The sequence below is a fragment of the Salvelinus namaycush genome, chromosome 10, assembly GCF_016432855.1.
Source record: "Salvelinus namaycush isolate Seneca chromosome 10, SaNama_1.0, whole genome shotgun sequence".
NCBI lineage: Eukaryota > Metazoa > Chordata > Actinopteri > Salmoniformes > Salmonidae > Salvelinus > Salvelinus namaycush.
Window position 1 is genome coordinate 35591969 of NC_052316.1, and position 17677 is coordinate 35609645.

Below are 17677 nucleotides of genomic sequence, written 5' to 3' on the forward strand. Positions count from 1 at the left end.
ATGTTTTGGCGATCTAAATGGCGTATCCCTATTAACTTCCAGTGTAGTGAGAGCGGCTTTATCTTAATGCTACGTCATGCCAGACAAATTTCTGCCTGCTTCAACGGCATGAAAACATGAAAGGACCCAGGGAATTGATAGAACATTGCTCAGAGATGCACAAAAATAACATAACATTCAAAATTGGTGAATCTTTACTTTAAGACATCTGATCAATGTTTCCCCTTCCTTAACCTCTACCGCATGCGTCCCCAACAACCGGATATCCCAGTTTTCAGGGGAAATGTAAAGAGCCTATGGATGTTTTGGACGTTAACAAGGCGACACTCCATCTTAACTCCTCCTCCACATTTACTGGATTGGTTGAACAGTGTGGAAGAGGACCTCCCCTGACAGTTTTTTTTCTTCTCGTCAAGACCAGTATGTAGGGGATCTAGTTTCAGGCGATTCTTTGACTCCTGCTACGTTAGGTTACCCCTTCCTCAACATAAATCTACCATGACCATGGAACCATAAAAGACAAAGACTCTGCCTCCCTCGGCCCCTAGAAAACGGGGTCAGCAGTAGTCCAAAAAAATAGTCTCCGGACTATGTATGGCCCCAGTTGGTTGGAATTATGCAACTTTATAATCAGTAGCTCCCTCTATCCATCTATCCCCCTCCAACCCTTCATGCCTATCTAGGAGTAAACCAATTCTAAAGAGGGAGAATCAAACTTATTTCAGTGTTTATTAGTAAGAGAGTTTATTTAGTAGAAATCACTTTAGCATCATCAGTGGGTCAGATGGTCAGAGTCACAACAACATGGCTGAAAGTAACACAGTAACAGAGTATGGAAATGTATGCACTCACTACTGTAAGTCGCTCTGGATAAGAGTGTCTGCTAAATGACTAAAATGTAAATGTAACATTCAGTGGTCCATCCTGTCCTGTTTTAGATATTATGAAGCTGATATTATGAGAAAGTATCAATGTTTTTACACTTGTTCATGACACCAGGGAATATTCCACACCTGAGAGGCACTTCACTGTTTTATCCATTCATCTCTCATAAAGGCTGAATAGGGAGAAATTACTGTGTAGCACAGCTCTGAGACCATACAAGACATGATTCATCCTGTCCCAATTGTCAAGAGCAATTGTATTTCCATTACCAATACACACATGAAACTTAAGAGGAAAAAGGTCAGAAATCACCAGATGAGGGGCATGATTCAATTAATGACATCATACAAACAGATATTCTGTGAGTCATAATAAATCAGTCTGAATAAATATAAAATTACACAGTTGGAGAGAGAGTAGACTACACCCCTACGGTATATCTCTATTCTAATGTGTTCTGGTCCTTAATATATTAGAAAAAGACAGAGGGGGTCAGAGAAAGAGAGGTAGATGTTGAAAACAGTATTTCTCTCCATCCATCATTCCATCTCTACTCGCATCGTTTCCTCCTACAGTGCGTGCCCCCCTCCCTCCTCACACTACTAGTTGGATGGTGGTGGCTGCTGTTGAGCTACAGAAAATGTAGAAGTTACCCTTAGTGCAGGTCTTGGACCAGGTTTGTTGTTGTAACCCCTAGTGGTTAAGGTTAGGATTGTGATATGAAGCACTGATCCTAGACCAGCGCTAGGGCGGTAACCTCTGCCTCACCCCAGGTTCTACCTCACAGCTTGGCTTTGCCTGGCTGCAGCTGCAGACTCTGGAGCTTCATGGCCATTCCCATGTTCCCTGTGATCTTCAGCTTGCCCTGGAAGAACGCCTGAGGATCAGAAGAGAGAGTCAGTCATTAGAACCAGAACAGAGAGAGAGGGAGAAACTTGTCCTGACAGTAAATCTCTAAGACAAAAATAATGGTGTTCCAAAAAAGGTCCAGTTGTCAGGACCACAAATACAAATTCCATTTAGACACCGTTGCCCTCGAGCAGAGAAAAAAACTATACAGTGCATTCAGAAAGTATTCAGACCCCTTAACTTTTTCACATTTTGTAACGTTACATCCTTATTCTAAAACAGATCAAATAGTTTTTCCCCCCTCATCAATACACACACAATACTCATAATGACAAAGCAAAAACAGGTTGAGACATTTTTGCAAATGTATAAAAAAAAACTGAAATATGACATTTACATAAGGATTCAGACCCTTTTTTCAGTAATTTGTTGAAGCACCAGTATGATGGCGATTGCATCGTCTGTGGACCTGTTGGGGCGGTATGCAAACTGAAGTGGGTCTAGGGTGGTGGGTAAGGTCGGGGTGATATGATCCTTGGAGTCTCTCAAAGCACTTCATGATGATAGAAGTGAGTGCTACGGGGCGGTAGTCATTTAGTTCAGTTATCTTTGCCTTCTTGGGTACAGGAACAATGGTAGCCATCTTGAAGCATTGGGGACAACAGACTGGAATAGGGAGCGATTGAATATGTGTGTAAACACACCAGTCAGCTGGTCTGCGCATACTCTTAGGACACGGCTAGGGATGCTGTCTGGGCCAGCAGCCTTGCGTGGGTTAACGCATTTAAATGTCTTACGTCGGCCACGGAGAAGGAGAGGCCGCAGTCCTTGTTAGCGGACTGCGACGGTGGCACTGTATTATCCTCAAAGCGGGCAAAGAAGGTGTTTAGTTTGTCTGGAAGCATCGGTGACCGTGACGTGGCTGGTTATCTTTTTGTAGTCTGTGATTTCCTGTAGACCCTGACAAATGTATCAGAAATACAGCACATACATTGTTAATGTTGCAAATGACAATTGCAGCTGGAAACGGCTGATTTTTAATGGAATATCTACATAGGCGTACAGAGGCCCATTATTAGGAACCATCACTCCTGTGTTCCAATGGCATGTTGTGTTAGCTAATCCAATTTTATAATTTTAAAAGGCTAATTGATCATTAGAAAACCCTTTTGCAATGATGTTAGCACAGCTGAAAACTGTTGTTCTGATTTAAGAAGCAATAAAACTGTCCTTCTTTAGAGTAGTTGAGTATCTGGAGCATCAGCATTTGTGGGTTCGATTACAGGCTCAAAATGGCCAGAAACAAAGGACTTTCTTCTGAAACTCATCAGTCTATTCTTGTTCTGAGAAACTGAACAACGCTGTGTACTACTCCCTTCACAGAACAGCGCAAACTGGTTCTAACCAGAATAGAAACAGGAGTGGGAGGACCCGGTGCTCAACTAGTCTAAAGAAGGGCAGTTTTATTGCTTCTTTAATCAGAACTACAGTTTTCAGCTGTGTCGGCCTTCCGCATCTGCCCATGTCGGCCTTCCGCATCTGCCCATGTCGGCCTTCCGCATCTGCCCATGTCGGCCTTCCGCATCTGCCCATGTCGGCCTTCCGCATCTGCCCATGTCGGCCTTCCGCATCTGCCCATGTCGGCCTTCCGCATCTGCCCATGTCGGCCTTCCGCATCTGCCCATGTCGGCCTTCCGCATCTGCCCATGTCGGCCTTCCGCATCTGCCCATGTCGGCCTTCCGCATCTGCCCATGTCGGCCTTCCGCATCTGCCCATGTCGGCCTTCCGCATCTGCCCATGTCGGCCTTCTGCATCTGCGGTGGAAGGTGACTGAGCTACAGCGGTGTTTATCAGATCATGAGACATCCTGAAAATCGGTCTTCTCACAGAAATGTCTGTAGAGTCCGAACGGTTTGGCTTACAAACTAATATGAACACAATGGAAAGTTGACTCTCACAAGTGTCACGGGACTCGTCTGATGGTAACCCATACAAATTCATGGAAATACGGAGGTAGTTTTGTGGCAACAAAAATATGCGGTTAAATGTGTCCAAAAAAACACATATTTCCTGAGCTTTCTTAAATCTCCTACATATAGGACAGACACTTCAAAACATTAATGATTTATTTTAATACTGTCTTTTTTTGCCATTTATGAATGTGGTATTCAATGCATTTCTATGGGAACTTAAATACTTAAAAATATATATATATATATATATATATACACACACACAGTACCAGTCAAAATTTTAGACACACTTACTCATTCAAGGGTTTCTTTATTTTTACTATTTTCTACATTGTAGAATAATAGTGAGGACATAACTATCAAATAACATATATGTAATCATGTAGTAACCAAAAAAAAAGAGTTAAACAAATCAAAATATATTTTATATTTGAGATTCTTCAAAGTAGCCAACCTTTGCCTTGATAACAGCTTTGCATTCTCTCAACCCGCTTCATGAGGTAGTCACCTGGAATGCTTATCCAACAGTCTTGAAGGACTACCCACATATGCTGAGCACTTGTTGGCTGCTTTTCCTTCACTCTGCGGTCCAACTCATCCCAAACCATCTCAATTGGGTTGAGGTCGGGTGATTGTGGAGGCCAGGTCATCTGATGCAGCACCATCACCCTCCTTCTTGGTCAAATAGCCCTTACACAGGCTGGAGGTGTGTTTTGGGTCATTGTCCTGCTGAAAAACAAATGATAGTCCCACTAAGCGCAAACCAGATGGGGTGGCGTATCGCTGAAGAATGCTGTGGTAGGCATGCTGATTAAGTGTGCCTTGAATTCTAAATAAATCACAGTGTTACCAGCAAAGCGCCCCCACACCATCACACTTCCTCCTCCTCCATGCTTCACGGTGGGAACCACACATACGGAGATCATCCGTTCACCTACTCTGCGTCTCACAAAGACACAGCGGTTGGAACTAAAAATCTCAAATTTGGACTCATCAGACCAAAGGACAGATTTTCATCGGTCTAATGTCCATTGCTCGTGTTTCTTGGCCCAAGCCAGTCTCTTCTTCTTATTGATGTCCTTTAATAGTGGTTTCTTTGCAGCAATTCGACCATGAAGGCCTGATTCACGCAGTCTCTGAAAAGTTGTTGAGACATGTCTGTTACTTGAACTCTGTGAAGCATTTATTTGGGCTGGATTCTAGGGTAAAGTTAACTCTAATGAACAATTCCTCTGCAGCAGAGGTAACTCTGGGACTTCCATTCCTGTGGCGGTCCTCATGAGAGCCAGTTTCATCATAGCGCTTGATGGTTTTTGCGACTGCACTTGGAGAAACTTTCAAAGTTATTGAAATTTTCCAGATTGACTGACCTTCATGTCTTAAAGTAATGAGGGACTGTTGTTTCTCTGCTTATTTGAGCTGTTCTTGCCATAATATGGACTTGGTCTATTACCAAATAGGGCTATCTTCTGTATACCACCTCTACCTTGTCACAACACAACTGACTAGCTTAAACACATTAAGAAGGAAAGAGATTCCAGAAAATTAACTTTTAACAAGGCACACCTGTTAATTGAAATGCATTCCAGGTGACTACCTCATGAAGCTGGTTGAGAGAATGCCAAGAGAGTGCAACGGTGTCGTCAAGGCAAAAAGTGGCTATATTGAAGAATCTCAATTATAAAATATATTTTGGTTTGTTTAACACTTTTGGTTACTACAAGATTCCTATTGCATTATTTCATAGTTTTATGTCTTCACTATTATTCTACAATGTAGAAAACAGTCAAAAATAAAGAAAAACTCTGGAATGAATAGGTGTGTCCAAATGTTTGACTGGTACTGTATATGTTATACCTAAAGGGGTTATAATATTCTAAATCAATTAGCTAAATGATCCAGGGTATGAACATTTAAAACAATTCCATATGTTAGCTTAGTAGCACTCCCCCAACGACTTACACAGAAAAAAATATATATAGTTGAAGTCGGAAGTTTACATACACCTTAGCCAAATACATTTAAACGCAGTTTTTCACAATTCCTGACATTTAATCCTAGTAAAAATTCCGTTTTAGGTCAATTAGAATCACCACTAAATTTTAAGTATGTGAAATGTCAGAATAATAGTAGAGAGAATTATTTCAGCTTTTATTTCTTTCATCACATCCTCAGTGGGTCAGAAGTTTAAATACACTCAATTAGTAGTTGGTAGCATTGCCTTTAAATTGTTTAACTTGGGTCAAACATTTCAGGTAGCCTTCCACAAGCTTCCCACAATAAGTTGGGTGAAATTTGGCCCATCCCTCCTGACAGAGCTGGTGTAACTGAGTCAGGTTTGTAGGCCTCCTTGCTCGCACACGCTTTTTCAGTTCTGCCCACACATTTTCTATGTGTTTGAGATCAGGGCTTTGTGATGGCCACTCTAATACCTTGACTTTGTTGTCCTTAAGCCATTTTGCCACAACTTTGGAAGTATGCTTGGGGTCATTGTCCATTTGGAAGACCCATTTGCGACCAAGCTTTAACTTCCTGACTGATGTCTTTAGATGTTGCTTCAATATATCCACATAATTTTCCATCCTCATGATGCCATCTATTTTGTGAAGTGCACCAGTCCCTCCTGCAGCAAAGCACCCAAACAACATGATGCTGCCACCCCCATGCTTCACGGTTGGGATGGTGTTCTTCGGCTTGCAAGCCTCCCCCTTTTTCCTCCTAACATAATGACGGTAATTATGGCCAAACAGTTCTATTTTTGTTTCATCAAACCAGAGGACATTTCTCAAAAAACTACGATCTTTGTCTTCTGTGCAGTTGCAAACCGCAGTCTGGCTTTTTTATGGCGTTTTGGAGCAGTAGCTTCTTCCTTGCTGAGCGGCCTTTCAGGTTATGTCGATATAGGACTCGTTTTACTGTGGATATAGATACCTTTGTACCTGTTTCCTCCAGCATCTTCACAAGGTCCTTTGCTGTTGTTCTGGGATTTATTTGCACTTTCCGCACCAAAGTACCTTCATCTCTAGTAGACAGAACACGTCTCTTTCCTGAGAGGTATGACGGCTACAAGGTCCCATGTTTATACTTGCGTACTATTGTTTGTACAGATGAACGTGGTACCTTCAGGCGTTTGGAAATTGCTCCCAAGGATGAACCAGACTTGTGGAGGTCTACAATTATTTTTCTGAGGTCTTTGCTGATTTATTTTGATTTTCCCATGATGTCAAGCAAAGAGGCACTGAGTTTGAAAGTAGGCCTTGAAATACATCTACAGGTACACCTCCAATTGACTCAAATGATGTCAATTAGCCTATCAGAAGCTTCTAAAGCCATGACATCATTTTCTGGAATTTTCCAAGCTGTTTAAAGGCACAGTCAATTTAGTGTTTGTAAACTTCTGACACAGTGAGTTAAGTGAAATAATCTGTCTGTAAACAATTGTTTGAAAAATTACTTGTGTAATGCACAAAGTAGATATCCTAACCGACTTGACAAAACTATAGTTTGTTAACAAGAAATGTGTGGAGTGGTTGAAAAACAAGTTTTAATGACTCCAACCTAAGTGTATGTAAACTTACGACTTCAACTGTATCTTGCACACACAATTAATCTCTCCAAACTATTCTTTGTCAAAGTGCAGCCCCTCCATTTTGTGGAAAGTAAATCCCCCTGCAGTCAACAAAGCAGGGAAATATTATTCTTGAGCTGGTTGGAAAACAACACGAATGGAAATGATTCCTGACCTGCTCTTCACTCCAGTAGTGTGTGCTCCTGCCTGGTTTAAATAGTTAAAGTGGAGAGATTAATGTCAGAGTGGAAAGTGGGACAGCAGGAGGAGGAGCAGGAAGAGGAGGCTCTGCAGACCAGAGGGGCTTAAAGGAGGGCTGGGGACTGACTGTGTCATGTGTGGCAGGCAGCAGTGGCACAGAGACTCTGTCCCCTGCATTCCGCTTGTAGGATGGAAATCATGACTGAGTCTTTAAATTTGTATGAAAAGAAACTAAAGCGAGTACAGAACTCAACGGACACATGATAACAGAAGCCTTGGAGGTGTCCTTAGTTCCAAAGACACCTATCCTCTGTTATAAAAGAGGCTTTGTATAAACCGAGCGTAGAAGAAGAAGAAATAGACTCATGGTCAAAACAACCTTCTGGAAAAGAATAATAGAGAATAGTACTTCTAGTTATAAGGTCAACAAGTATGACATCATTGTACAATGAAAGTCACTATGAACTACTATACAGCGCAAGGCAACACAAAATAAGAGCCGAGTTTGAATACTACAACATGGTAAAAGAAATTCCACTCAATAACACATACCTACACGCCGAGCAAATTAAAAGTAAAATAACACGGACATTAACCAGACGTTGACCGCAGCCTTACTCATATTGAACCCATTATTTTTTATTACAGAACATGTCCCAATTACAGAAACAATAAGGGTAATAGGCTCTTTTAAGTTGAGCACTTGTCAGGAGGCTAATGCCCTGTCTGTTCCTCTGGGAACCCAGTAGAACAGAGGGTGTTCTTTTGTGTCTTCGTATGCAGATGACTCAACACTATTCATGTCAGCTACTACAACGAGTGAAATTACTGCAACACTTAAAGAGTTGCAGTTAGTTTCAGAGTGGACTGCAAGGAATAAGTTAGTCCTAAATATTTCTAAAACTAAAAGCATTGAATTTGGGACAAAACATTCACTAAACCATAAACCTCAACTAAATCTTCTAATAAATAATGTGGAAATTGAGCAAGTTGAGATGACTAAACAGCTTGGAGTAACCCTGGATTGTAAACGGTCGTGGTCAAAACATATTGATTTAACAGTAGCTAAGATGTGGAGAAGTGTGTCCATAATAAAGCGATGCTCTTAACAACACTATCAACAAGGCAGGTCCTACAGGCCCTAGTTTTGTCGCACCTGGACTACTGTTCAGTCATGTGGTCAGGTGCCACAAAAAGGGACTTAGGAAAATTGCAATTGACTCAAAACATGGCAGCGTGGCTGGCCCTTGGATGTACACAGAGAGCTAATATTAATAATATGCATGTCAATCTCTCCTGGCTGAAAGTGGAGGAGATTGACTTCATCCCTGCTTGTATTTATGAGAGGTATTGACATGTTGAATGTACCGAGCTGTCTGTTTGAACTACTGGCGCACAGCTCGGACACCCATGCATACCCCACAAGACATGCCACAAGAGGTCTCTTCACAGTCCCCAAGTCCAGAACAGACTATGGGAGGCACACAGTACTACATAGAGCCATGACTACATGGAACTCTATTCCACATCAAGTAATCGATGCAATCAGTAAAATTAGATTTTTTAAAAACAGATAAAAATACACCTTATGGAACAGCGGGGACTGTGAAGCAACACAAACATAGGCACAGGCATATACAGACATATGCATACACATACGATAACATACGCACACGTACACATGGATTTTGTACTGTAGATATGTGGTGGTGGTGGAGTAGGGGCCTGAGGGCACACAGGGTGTTGTGAAATCTGTGAATGTAATGATTTAAAAATTGTATAAACTGCCTTAGATTTGGCTGGACCCCAGGAAGAGTAGCTGCTGCCTTGGCAGGAACTAATGGGGATCCATAATAAACCCCAGGAAGAGTAGCTGCTGCCTTGGCAGGAACTAATGGGGATCCATAATAAACCCCAGGAAGAATAGCTGCTAACTTGGCAGGAACTAATGGGGATCCATAATAAATACAAATAACTTTGCGTTTCCCCCCCAGGTCCCTTTAATGGACGGACAAACAGGTGTGCATGGGGGCCAAGGAAGAAGGAAGCCACTTCTAAAGGAGCCATGAAGACTTAACCTGTTCCCAGATCTGTTTGTGCTGTCCGGCCAAGTCCTATATATGGTGGTTGTCATGACAAAAAGCACAAGCAGGTCTGGGACCAGGATAATAAAGATCTGCTGGGCCCCATAGCAAGAGTCTAGACTGTGTCGATGAAGTCAGTCAATCAGTGAAGCTTGTTACCTAGCATACCCTATTTCACAATTAACCATTGACTGACCTATGGTGGACTCCGAGTACACGAGAGAGAAAAAGCAACATTTCAGCACAATCATCCTAAATTGTCATAAGAAATGACGTGGTGTTTTTAGTCTAACAGTAGACTAACATTATCTATGCTATTATATTCGGTTTGCTGTGTAGAATACTAATAAATCATTAAGTGATCTTATGAGACACCACACCATTCTGAGAAGTGGCAGAGCGTCCCTCTGCTGCTCACCGGCAGCACTACACCCTTGTTTATAATGGTTGAATGACTTCGGGAGTTTCACATTACCACAGCTCTACAAACTAAATGGTGCATTCAGTTGACAACCAATTTAGTTTTTTTTACACCATCGCAGCAGAGCAAAAGTTTCAGGGCTGACCCAAAATCATTTGGGCTAAAGCCCCAAAAGTCAGGTCCTGGTGATGTCCATGTGCAAGCTTATAACCATGAGACTGACTGAAATACAGAGTATTAACTCCCTCAAATCAAGGCCAATACTTACTGTCTGTGGGTTCATTTTCCCCGTCATCAAGGCCAGCAGGTCTGCATCTGACATGGAAATGGTGCAGTCTGCTTTCTTTGCTAGAAAGGGGTCGAAGGAGAGGAAGGGTAGATGAAGGAAGAGAGAATTACAGCAAGAGAGAGAAAAAAACACTTGTTTATTGATCATAAAATACTGTAAATTGAAAACCACAAATCATGATACAGCCTGTGAAAATACAACTAGATATTTTTCCCTCCACACTCCACAGCTAATTTACATTCTCACTCTCAATGTGGACCAAACCGCTAATTCTGACCTGTCGTTGTGGATGCAGCCCTTGCTGTTCTTACCTGTGTCATTGTGAATGCAACCCTTGCCATTCTTCACGTCCACTATCCAGGTCGCTTCCTGACCATCCGGACCATCCTTCACCTTAAAGGAAAACACCCCTCCAATCTTCTTCACAAATGACTCCCCATCCTACAGAGAAATACAAGGTAGTACAAGGTAGTCATAACAATTAGGATAATAAGTACTGTGTTCATCAATAACAAAAGCTGTTTATATCGTCATGTCTAAAGACAAAGGACACAAAATATTTTTCTTATTCACCTAAACAAAACATTTCACATCCAGTTAAACAATCTTTTTTATCCATGTGCCTTATAAAATCAATAAAATAACAAAGCATTCACTGAAACCACAGACATGCTACTCTTACATTAACGATCAATTAGGCTATTGGACAACTATTTTCTGAACATGTCTAACAAGGAATTGTTTTTTTTGTTTTTTTCCTGTAATATTGTATTATTCTGTGGATAATCAGATACATAGCAGTGGAATAACATAATACCAAAACAGAGAGAGATCCTAATGGGAACCAGAGAGCACTCGTGCCAGACATACTTACACAAGGATGGAAAATCTAAAAGTTGGACAACAGAGGAAAACCTCCTTGAGTGGAGATGATGTCACACATCCAGAGTCAAAAGAGTTGCAGACTAGTTTAGTTACATTGAATTCTGTCTATATACAGTACCAGTCAAAAGTTGACACACCTACTCATTCAAGGGTTTTTCTTTATTTTTTACTATTTTCTACATTGTATAATAATAGTAAAGACATCAAAACTATTAAATAACACATATGGAATCATGTAGTAACCAAAAAAGTGTTAAACAAATCTAAATATATTTGATATTCTTCAAAGTAGCCAACATTTCCTTGATGACAGCTTTGCACACTCTCGGCATTCTCTCAACCAGCTTCATGAGGTAGTCACCTGGAATGCATTTCAATTAACAGGTGTGCCTTGTTAAAAGTTATTTTGTGGAATTTCTTTCCTTCTTAATGCGTTTGAGCCAATCAGTTGTGTTGTGACAAGGTAGGGGTGGTACACAGAAGATAGCCCTATTTGGTAATAGACCAAGTCCATATTATAGCAAGAACAGCTCAAATAAGCAAACAAAAACAACAGTCCATCATTACTTTAAGACATGAAGGTCAGTCAATCTGGAAAATTTCAAGAACTTTAAAAGTTTCTTCAAGTGCATTTGCAAAAACCAGCAAGCACTATGATGAAACTGGCTCTCATGAGGACCGCCATAGGAAAGGAAGACCCAGAGTTACCTCTGCTGCAGAGGAATTGTTCATTAGAGTTACCAGCCTCAGAAATTGCAAGCCAAATAAATGCTTCAGAGTTCAATTAACAGACATGTCTCAACATCAACTGTTCAGAGGAGACTGCGTGAATCAGGCCTTCACGGTTGAACTGCTGCAAAGAACCACTGTTAAAGGACACCAATAAGAAGAAGAGACTGGCTTGGGCCAAGAAACACGAGCAATGGACATTAGACCGGTGAAAATCAGTCCTTTGGTCTGATGAGTCGAAATGTGAGATTTTTGGATCCAACACCCGTGTCTTTGTGAGACGCAGAGTAGGTGAACGGATGATCTCCGCATGTATGGTTCCCACCATGAAGCATGAAGGAGGAGGTGTGATGGTGCTGGTGACACTGTCAGTGATTTATTTAGAATTCAAGGCAATCTTAATCAGCATGGCTTCCACAGCATTCTGTAGTGATATGCCATCCCATCTGGTTTGCGCTTAGCGGGACACTCATTTGTTTTTCAACAGGACAATGACCCAAAACACACCTCCAGGCTGTGTAAGGGCTATTTGACCAAGAAGGAGGGTGATGGAGTGCTGCATCAGATGACTTGGCCTCCACAATCACCTGACCTCAACCCAATTGAGATGGTTTGAGATGAGTTGGACCGCAGTGAAGGAAAAGCAGCCAACAAGTGCTCAGCATATGTGGGAACTCCTTCAAGACTGTTGGAAAAGCATTCCAGATGACTACCTCATGAAGCTGGTTGAGAGAATGCAAAGCCGTTATCAAGGCAAAGGGGTGGCTACTTTGAAGAATCTCAAATATAAAATATATTTTGATTTGTTTAACACTTTTTTGGTTACTACATGATTCCATGTGTATAAGTAGGTGTGTTCAAACCTTTGACTGGTACTCTATGTATAATAGACATCTAGTCGTGTATTTTGGACCTAACAGACTGCTGTTCACTGCTGGCTAGGCTGAGTTAAGGCGAGAGAGAGAGAGAGAAGAGAAAAAGAGAAAAGTGAAAGAGTGACAGAGGGAGAGAGAGTTCTGTCATCATCCAGCTTGTGATGTTTATAGTAGTGAGGTCAGAAGCAGAGCAGCTGCAAATGAACACACAACTTTAGAGTGCAGAACCATTTATCTGATTGATTCAAACAGCATAACAACTTATATCATGAGCTAGGTTTCCATCCAATTGGTGACAGATTGAGAGTATTCTAAAATCCGCAAAAAAAACAATATGTGCATTTTCCCACCAGAGATTTGTTTCCATCAAATGTACTTGTTGCAGATGAGACTGTGCTTGATGTAGTGCACATAAAAATACCTTTTGAGTAAATTCCCATGTACCGAATAAAAAAATACTAGTTAAATGGGTTTCCATCACATTTTCAACTCTATGTTGCGTTTTATAGCAAGTGTGCCCACTCCGGTATTGGCACGTGCTTTCTAGCCAAGAGCGCTGTTGGCTAGAACGCAAGTATAACATCCATGATGAGATTATTATGGACAAAAGAGCAATATTATTTTGTCATATGGCAGCCAAGCATCGAAGATCATGTCACCAGAATAAGACCCTCGATATTTATTGGAAAGGAGCATCAAGCTCATCGCCTTGCACTTTCACCACCCTGTGAAGTTCATCGTAACTTATTTCATATGTAGCCTAATAAACTGCATGCTTTCCCGATGAGTGGTAGTGGGAGGACCACACAACATGTCATCACGTGACTCCAAGTTTACTTCGGTAGGGTTTTTATATGAATATTTGCGCATAAAAGCATTTCTCGCATAATTAATTTCACCGACACAAAAATATCCCACCTTGTCTAGCGTATTTTGTTTTGTCAACATCAGGCCTGTCATTACATTTTTTTATCCGACATGGATGGAAACCTGGTTATTGTATTACAAGGGAAAACGCCTGTTTCCGGGAATGGATCCAAGTGTGCTACAGTCAAAGTCGAAAGAGTCTATAGGAACAGAAATTTTTTATCTTCTTCATGTAGAATCAATAGGTCGTTTTCAATGTAACGTCACAATAAGGTGTAGCGTGTTCGATTTGCTTGCTTGGGAGCAAAGAGACCCACAGCTCTGCTTAAACCATTGACAACTGAGTGCCGTTTTCAAGGGACTTAAATAAATGTTAACCATTTGGTTGTAATATCATCACCTCTTAAAGAGCATGGCCAGACCTACACATTTCTGATTATTCTATGCAAATCAATGGCGCACATTTAGATCATCAGTTATACAGCAAGTAACTGCATGCCTTTCATGATCAGATATGTGAGGGTAGCCTCATGATATCTCTCAATATTGGCCACCATTATTTGTATATTTTTGTATACATGTATATATTTATTTTTTTACTTTATTTAAATATTGAGTCACCATTGAGACCAGGGTCTCTTTCTGCTGCAATCTGGTAAATTGTGTCACCATAATCAAGAACTGGCAGGAATGCTGGCTGCACAATCTGCTTCCTGCTATTTAGGGAGTCAAGATCCATTTCTAAAAAAAAGAAGCCCCCTTTAAATCTTATCTTGTTAACTAGCTCATCCATATGTTTTTAAACATTATCTTTGTCAATCCAAATGCCCAGATATTGGTAGGTGGGAACCTGATCAATGGGAGAACCATCCAATGAATAAATATGAAGTCCATCTGAAACAATTAGCGATAGAAAATAAAAGTGAACTACACCTGACAACTATGAGTGGTTTAGGTTAATTTCTCATCTTTTGTGGGCTCTGCCTGTCTAACAGCAGAAGGGCGCATTTGCCGTGGTACTGTTAGCTGATAATGTTTTCCTTTGCAATCTTCCGTAATCTCTGATGAAGCAAGCTAAATGATGTTTGCTTAACTAGCTACATGTCAAACAGATAGGTACCTTCACATATCTGAAATGACATGATTATTGATGTTCACTGATCATGAAAAGCATGTATATTGAACAAAAACATAAAAGCAACATCCAACAATTTCAAAATTTTACTAAGTTACGGTTCATAGAAGGAATTCATTCAATTTAAATTAATTAATTTGGCCCTAATCTTTGGATTTCACATGACTGGGATGGGGCGCAGCCATGGGTGGGCCTGGGAGAGCATAGGCCAACCCACTTGGGACCAGGTCCACTCAGGCCCAGCCAATCAGAATTATATATATATATATATATATATATATAATTTTTTTACAGACAGAAATACTCCTCAGCACTGCTCCTTCTCAGACGATCCCACAGATGAAAAAGACGGATGTGGAGGTCCTGGGCTAGAGTGGTTACACGTGGTCTGCGGTTGTGAGGCCGGTTGGATGTACTGCCAAATTCTCGAAAATGACTTGAAAATGACATGTAGCTGGGGGTCTACTTGCCCCCCAGCAGCCAAATCGAACGTATTGTGATGTTTTATTGAAAACCACCTAAAAAATGAACCCTCATTCTATGGCTGTACTGTGGGGGAAATGGTCAGATGTCACAATATGCACATTTTCTGTGAAAAGGATCAAAAAAGAGGTCAAAGCTTTTTGATGTGAAAACAGGATGTGGGTTTGTAGTGTAAACTGCAATACATGACACCTGAAACAGATAACACACAGTAATGAATGCAGATACCTCCTCCAGCTTCTTGTTGATCTCCTGGAAGACTGCATGGGCCTTGAACCCCTCCAGGCTGCGCCCTGCATTGGTGTTAACTGACTGGATCCTCTGAGAGCTGAGAGACACACATAGAGAAACCACACACAATTGACAGCATAACAGGGGGCATGCCATACATAGCCTGTGAGGCACAACTATAACAAAACAATTAGGATTATTCAGCAGGAGAAAAGAGAAATAACATGATAGTCTTAAACACGACGCTAGGCAACAGACTAATAGGATGGGGGTAGATTACACAGGCTTACTAAGAGTCCTCATAAGGCTCTTGCCTCAGTCACAACATGATGGTGTTGTCTTTCAACTAGTCTAATTATCAGTGAGCGCAGTTCAAATGCAGAGAGCAGAAAACATTTGATGTAAATTGTAGAAAAGGGTTGGCTCTAATTTGATTACATAATTAGACTTATCTGAAGCTTTAGACATCTAAATGCAATTTGATGAACGTAAAGCCAGTGCGTTAAAATTAATAACCTGCAAGCAAATGGATGAATTAAGATGTATTGTATTCTTATTGAATCCATGTCAGGTTGGCAAGAATTTGTATCTCGGGTGGTGTCATTTTTCGGTAAGTATTGCACAAGTCAGGTGTTAGCTGCTAACAGTTATGTCATTGTTTTGAATAAGCTAGCTATCAAGCCACCCTTGCATTTCACAAGGGTGACCCGACCCAGATGGATAATTCGAGGTAACGAGTACCAATTAAAGGGCTGTGATAATTTTACTAACCCCAAGTATCTCACCTTACAACCTGCGATTCGCGCATTTTGTTTTGTGAAACAACCATTTTTCAGAGGCCGACACAGCTGGTGTGCAACTATGCGTGCTGTTGTGAACATAGAGATAGATAGAGGACTCATTTTTGTATCTGTGACATTATAGCGTCTGTGAAATCATTGCCTCAATGGCGCTGGCAATCTCCATTTTAAAGTAGTACATTTTCTTCTTCACGATTAGCTGATCCCTCCTGTGACCCGGTTGGACATGACCCCACCAAGAGGGGTCAGCCAATGAAGTTGGAAGTCTCACCCGGTTAACTACATTAAAATGGTGGAAGCCCTCAATGGCGCTGCCCGTGCTAAAACGCCTTTTGGCCACTAGAGGCCTCTAACATTCTCTATGGTTGTGAAACCACTTTATAGCTAGCTACCCGAAATTCCTTCTTTATGCTACTCCGTAAGACCCTACATGACGATAGAAGAGAGGGTGATGGTTTGATCTTTAGTGCAGCACAAAGATTTTTTATCCACAATTTCAAAAGTTGGGCTATTCAAATCACACATGTTCAATATTATTCTGGCGTAAACCCCTAATTTAACCAATGATAAGCCTTGCTATGTTTAAGATATATGCATTATTTATTTCACTGTTGTGATGTGTCTGAAGAACGAATGTATATTGTATCTGAATGTGTGCTTATTACAAAAGGCACCGATTTTATTTTATTTAACCTTTATTTAATCGAGTCACATTGAGATTAAAACTCTATTTCACAAGAGAGCCCTGTACACATTACCAAAAAAAACGGAATATTAAAACAACATACACATGTGTATAAAACAATAATTCAGCACAATAAACAAAAATTTAATAAAAGCAATCACATTCAACTACATAGAAGTCCTCAATCAATCATTTTAACTGCCTGAGTGGCACCAGCACATCTAACTGCAGTGAACTCTTGCAGATTGTTCCACAAATTAGGGTAAAAAAACAAAACGCAGATTTTCCCAAATCTCTAGTGTTATCCATTCCTGTGAACGGGTTTTGTAACTTATGATTCTTATCTTAATTAATGATGTTACATATAGAGGGAATTTCTGTAAGATTGCTTTGTAAATAAATAAGAGAGAATGCAGCTCTCTTCTTACAGACAGTGAGGTCCATCCCACATTTTTATACAGACTGCTATGATGAGTCATAAAATTGTCCCCTGTGATAAAGCGTATTGCTGGATGGTAGACTGCATCCAAGGGTTTTAAAGCGGAGGTTGCCGCATGCATGTAAACAATATCACCAAAATCCAATACAGGGAGAAGTTTTGTAGCCGGGCAGGGGAAAAAGAGATCGGAGCATCGGGGTTAGTCACATTAGAAGGGGTGGGAGGTTAGGAAATGTTGGAAGGGCAATGAAGCATGGCTGAATCTAATAGGAATCCT

The 17677-nt window shown here is 40.9% G+C and overlaps 1 protein-coding gene across 1 annotated transcript; it reads right to left on the reverse strand.

The window, feature by feature from the left end:
* Positions 1-725: 725 nt before the first annotated feature.
* Positions 726-16384, reverse strand: scp2b (sterol carrier protein 2b). The gene is made up of 5 exons (XM_039001995.1): positions 16262-16384; positions 15474-15573; positions 10583-10712; positions 10251-10330; positions 726-1762 (listed from the first exon to the last, which is right to left on the reverse strand). The coding sequence occupies exons 1-5, from the start codon at positions 16303-16305 to the stop codon at positions 1667-1669; spliced, it is 450 nt and encodes a 149-aa protein (XP_038857923.1). The 5' UTR covers positions 16306-16384; the 3' UTR covers positions 726-1666.
* Between the last annotated feature and the right edge of the window lie 1293 nt (positions 16385-17677).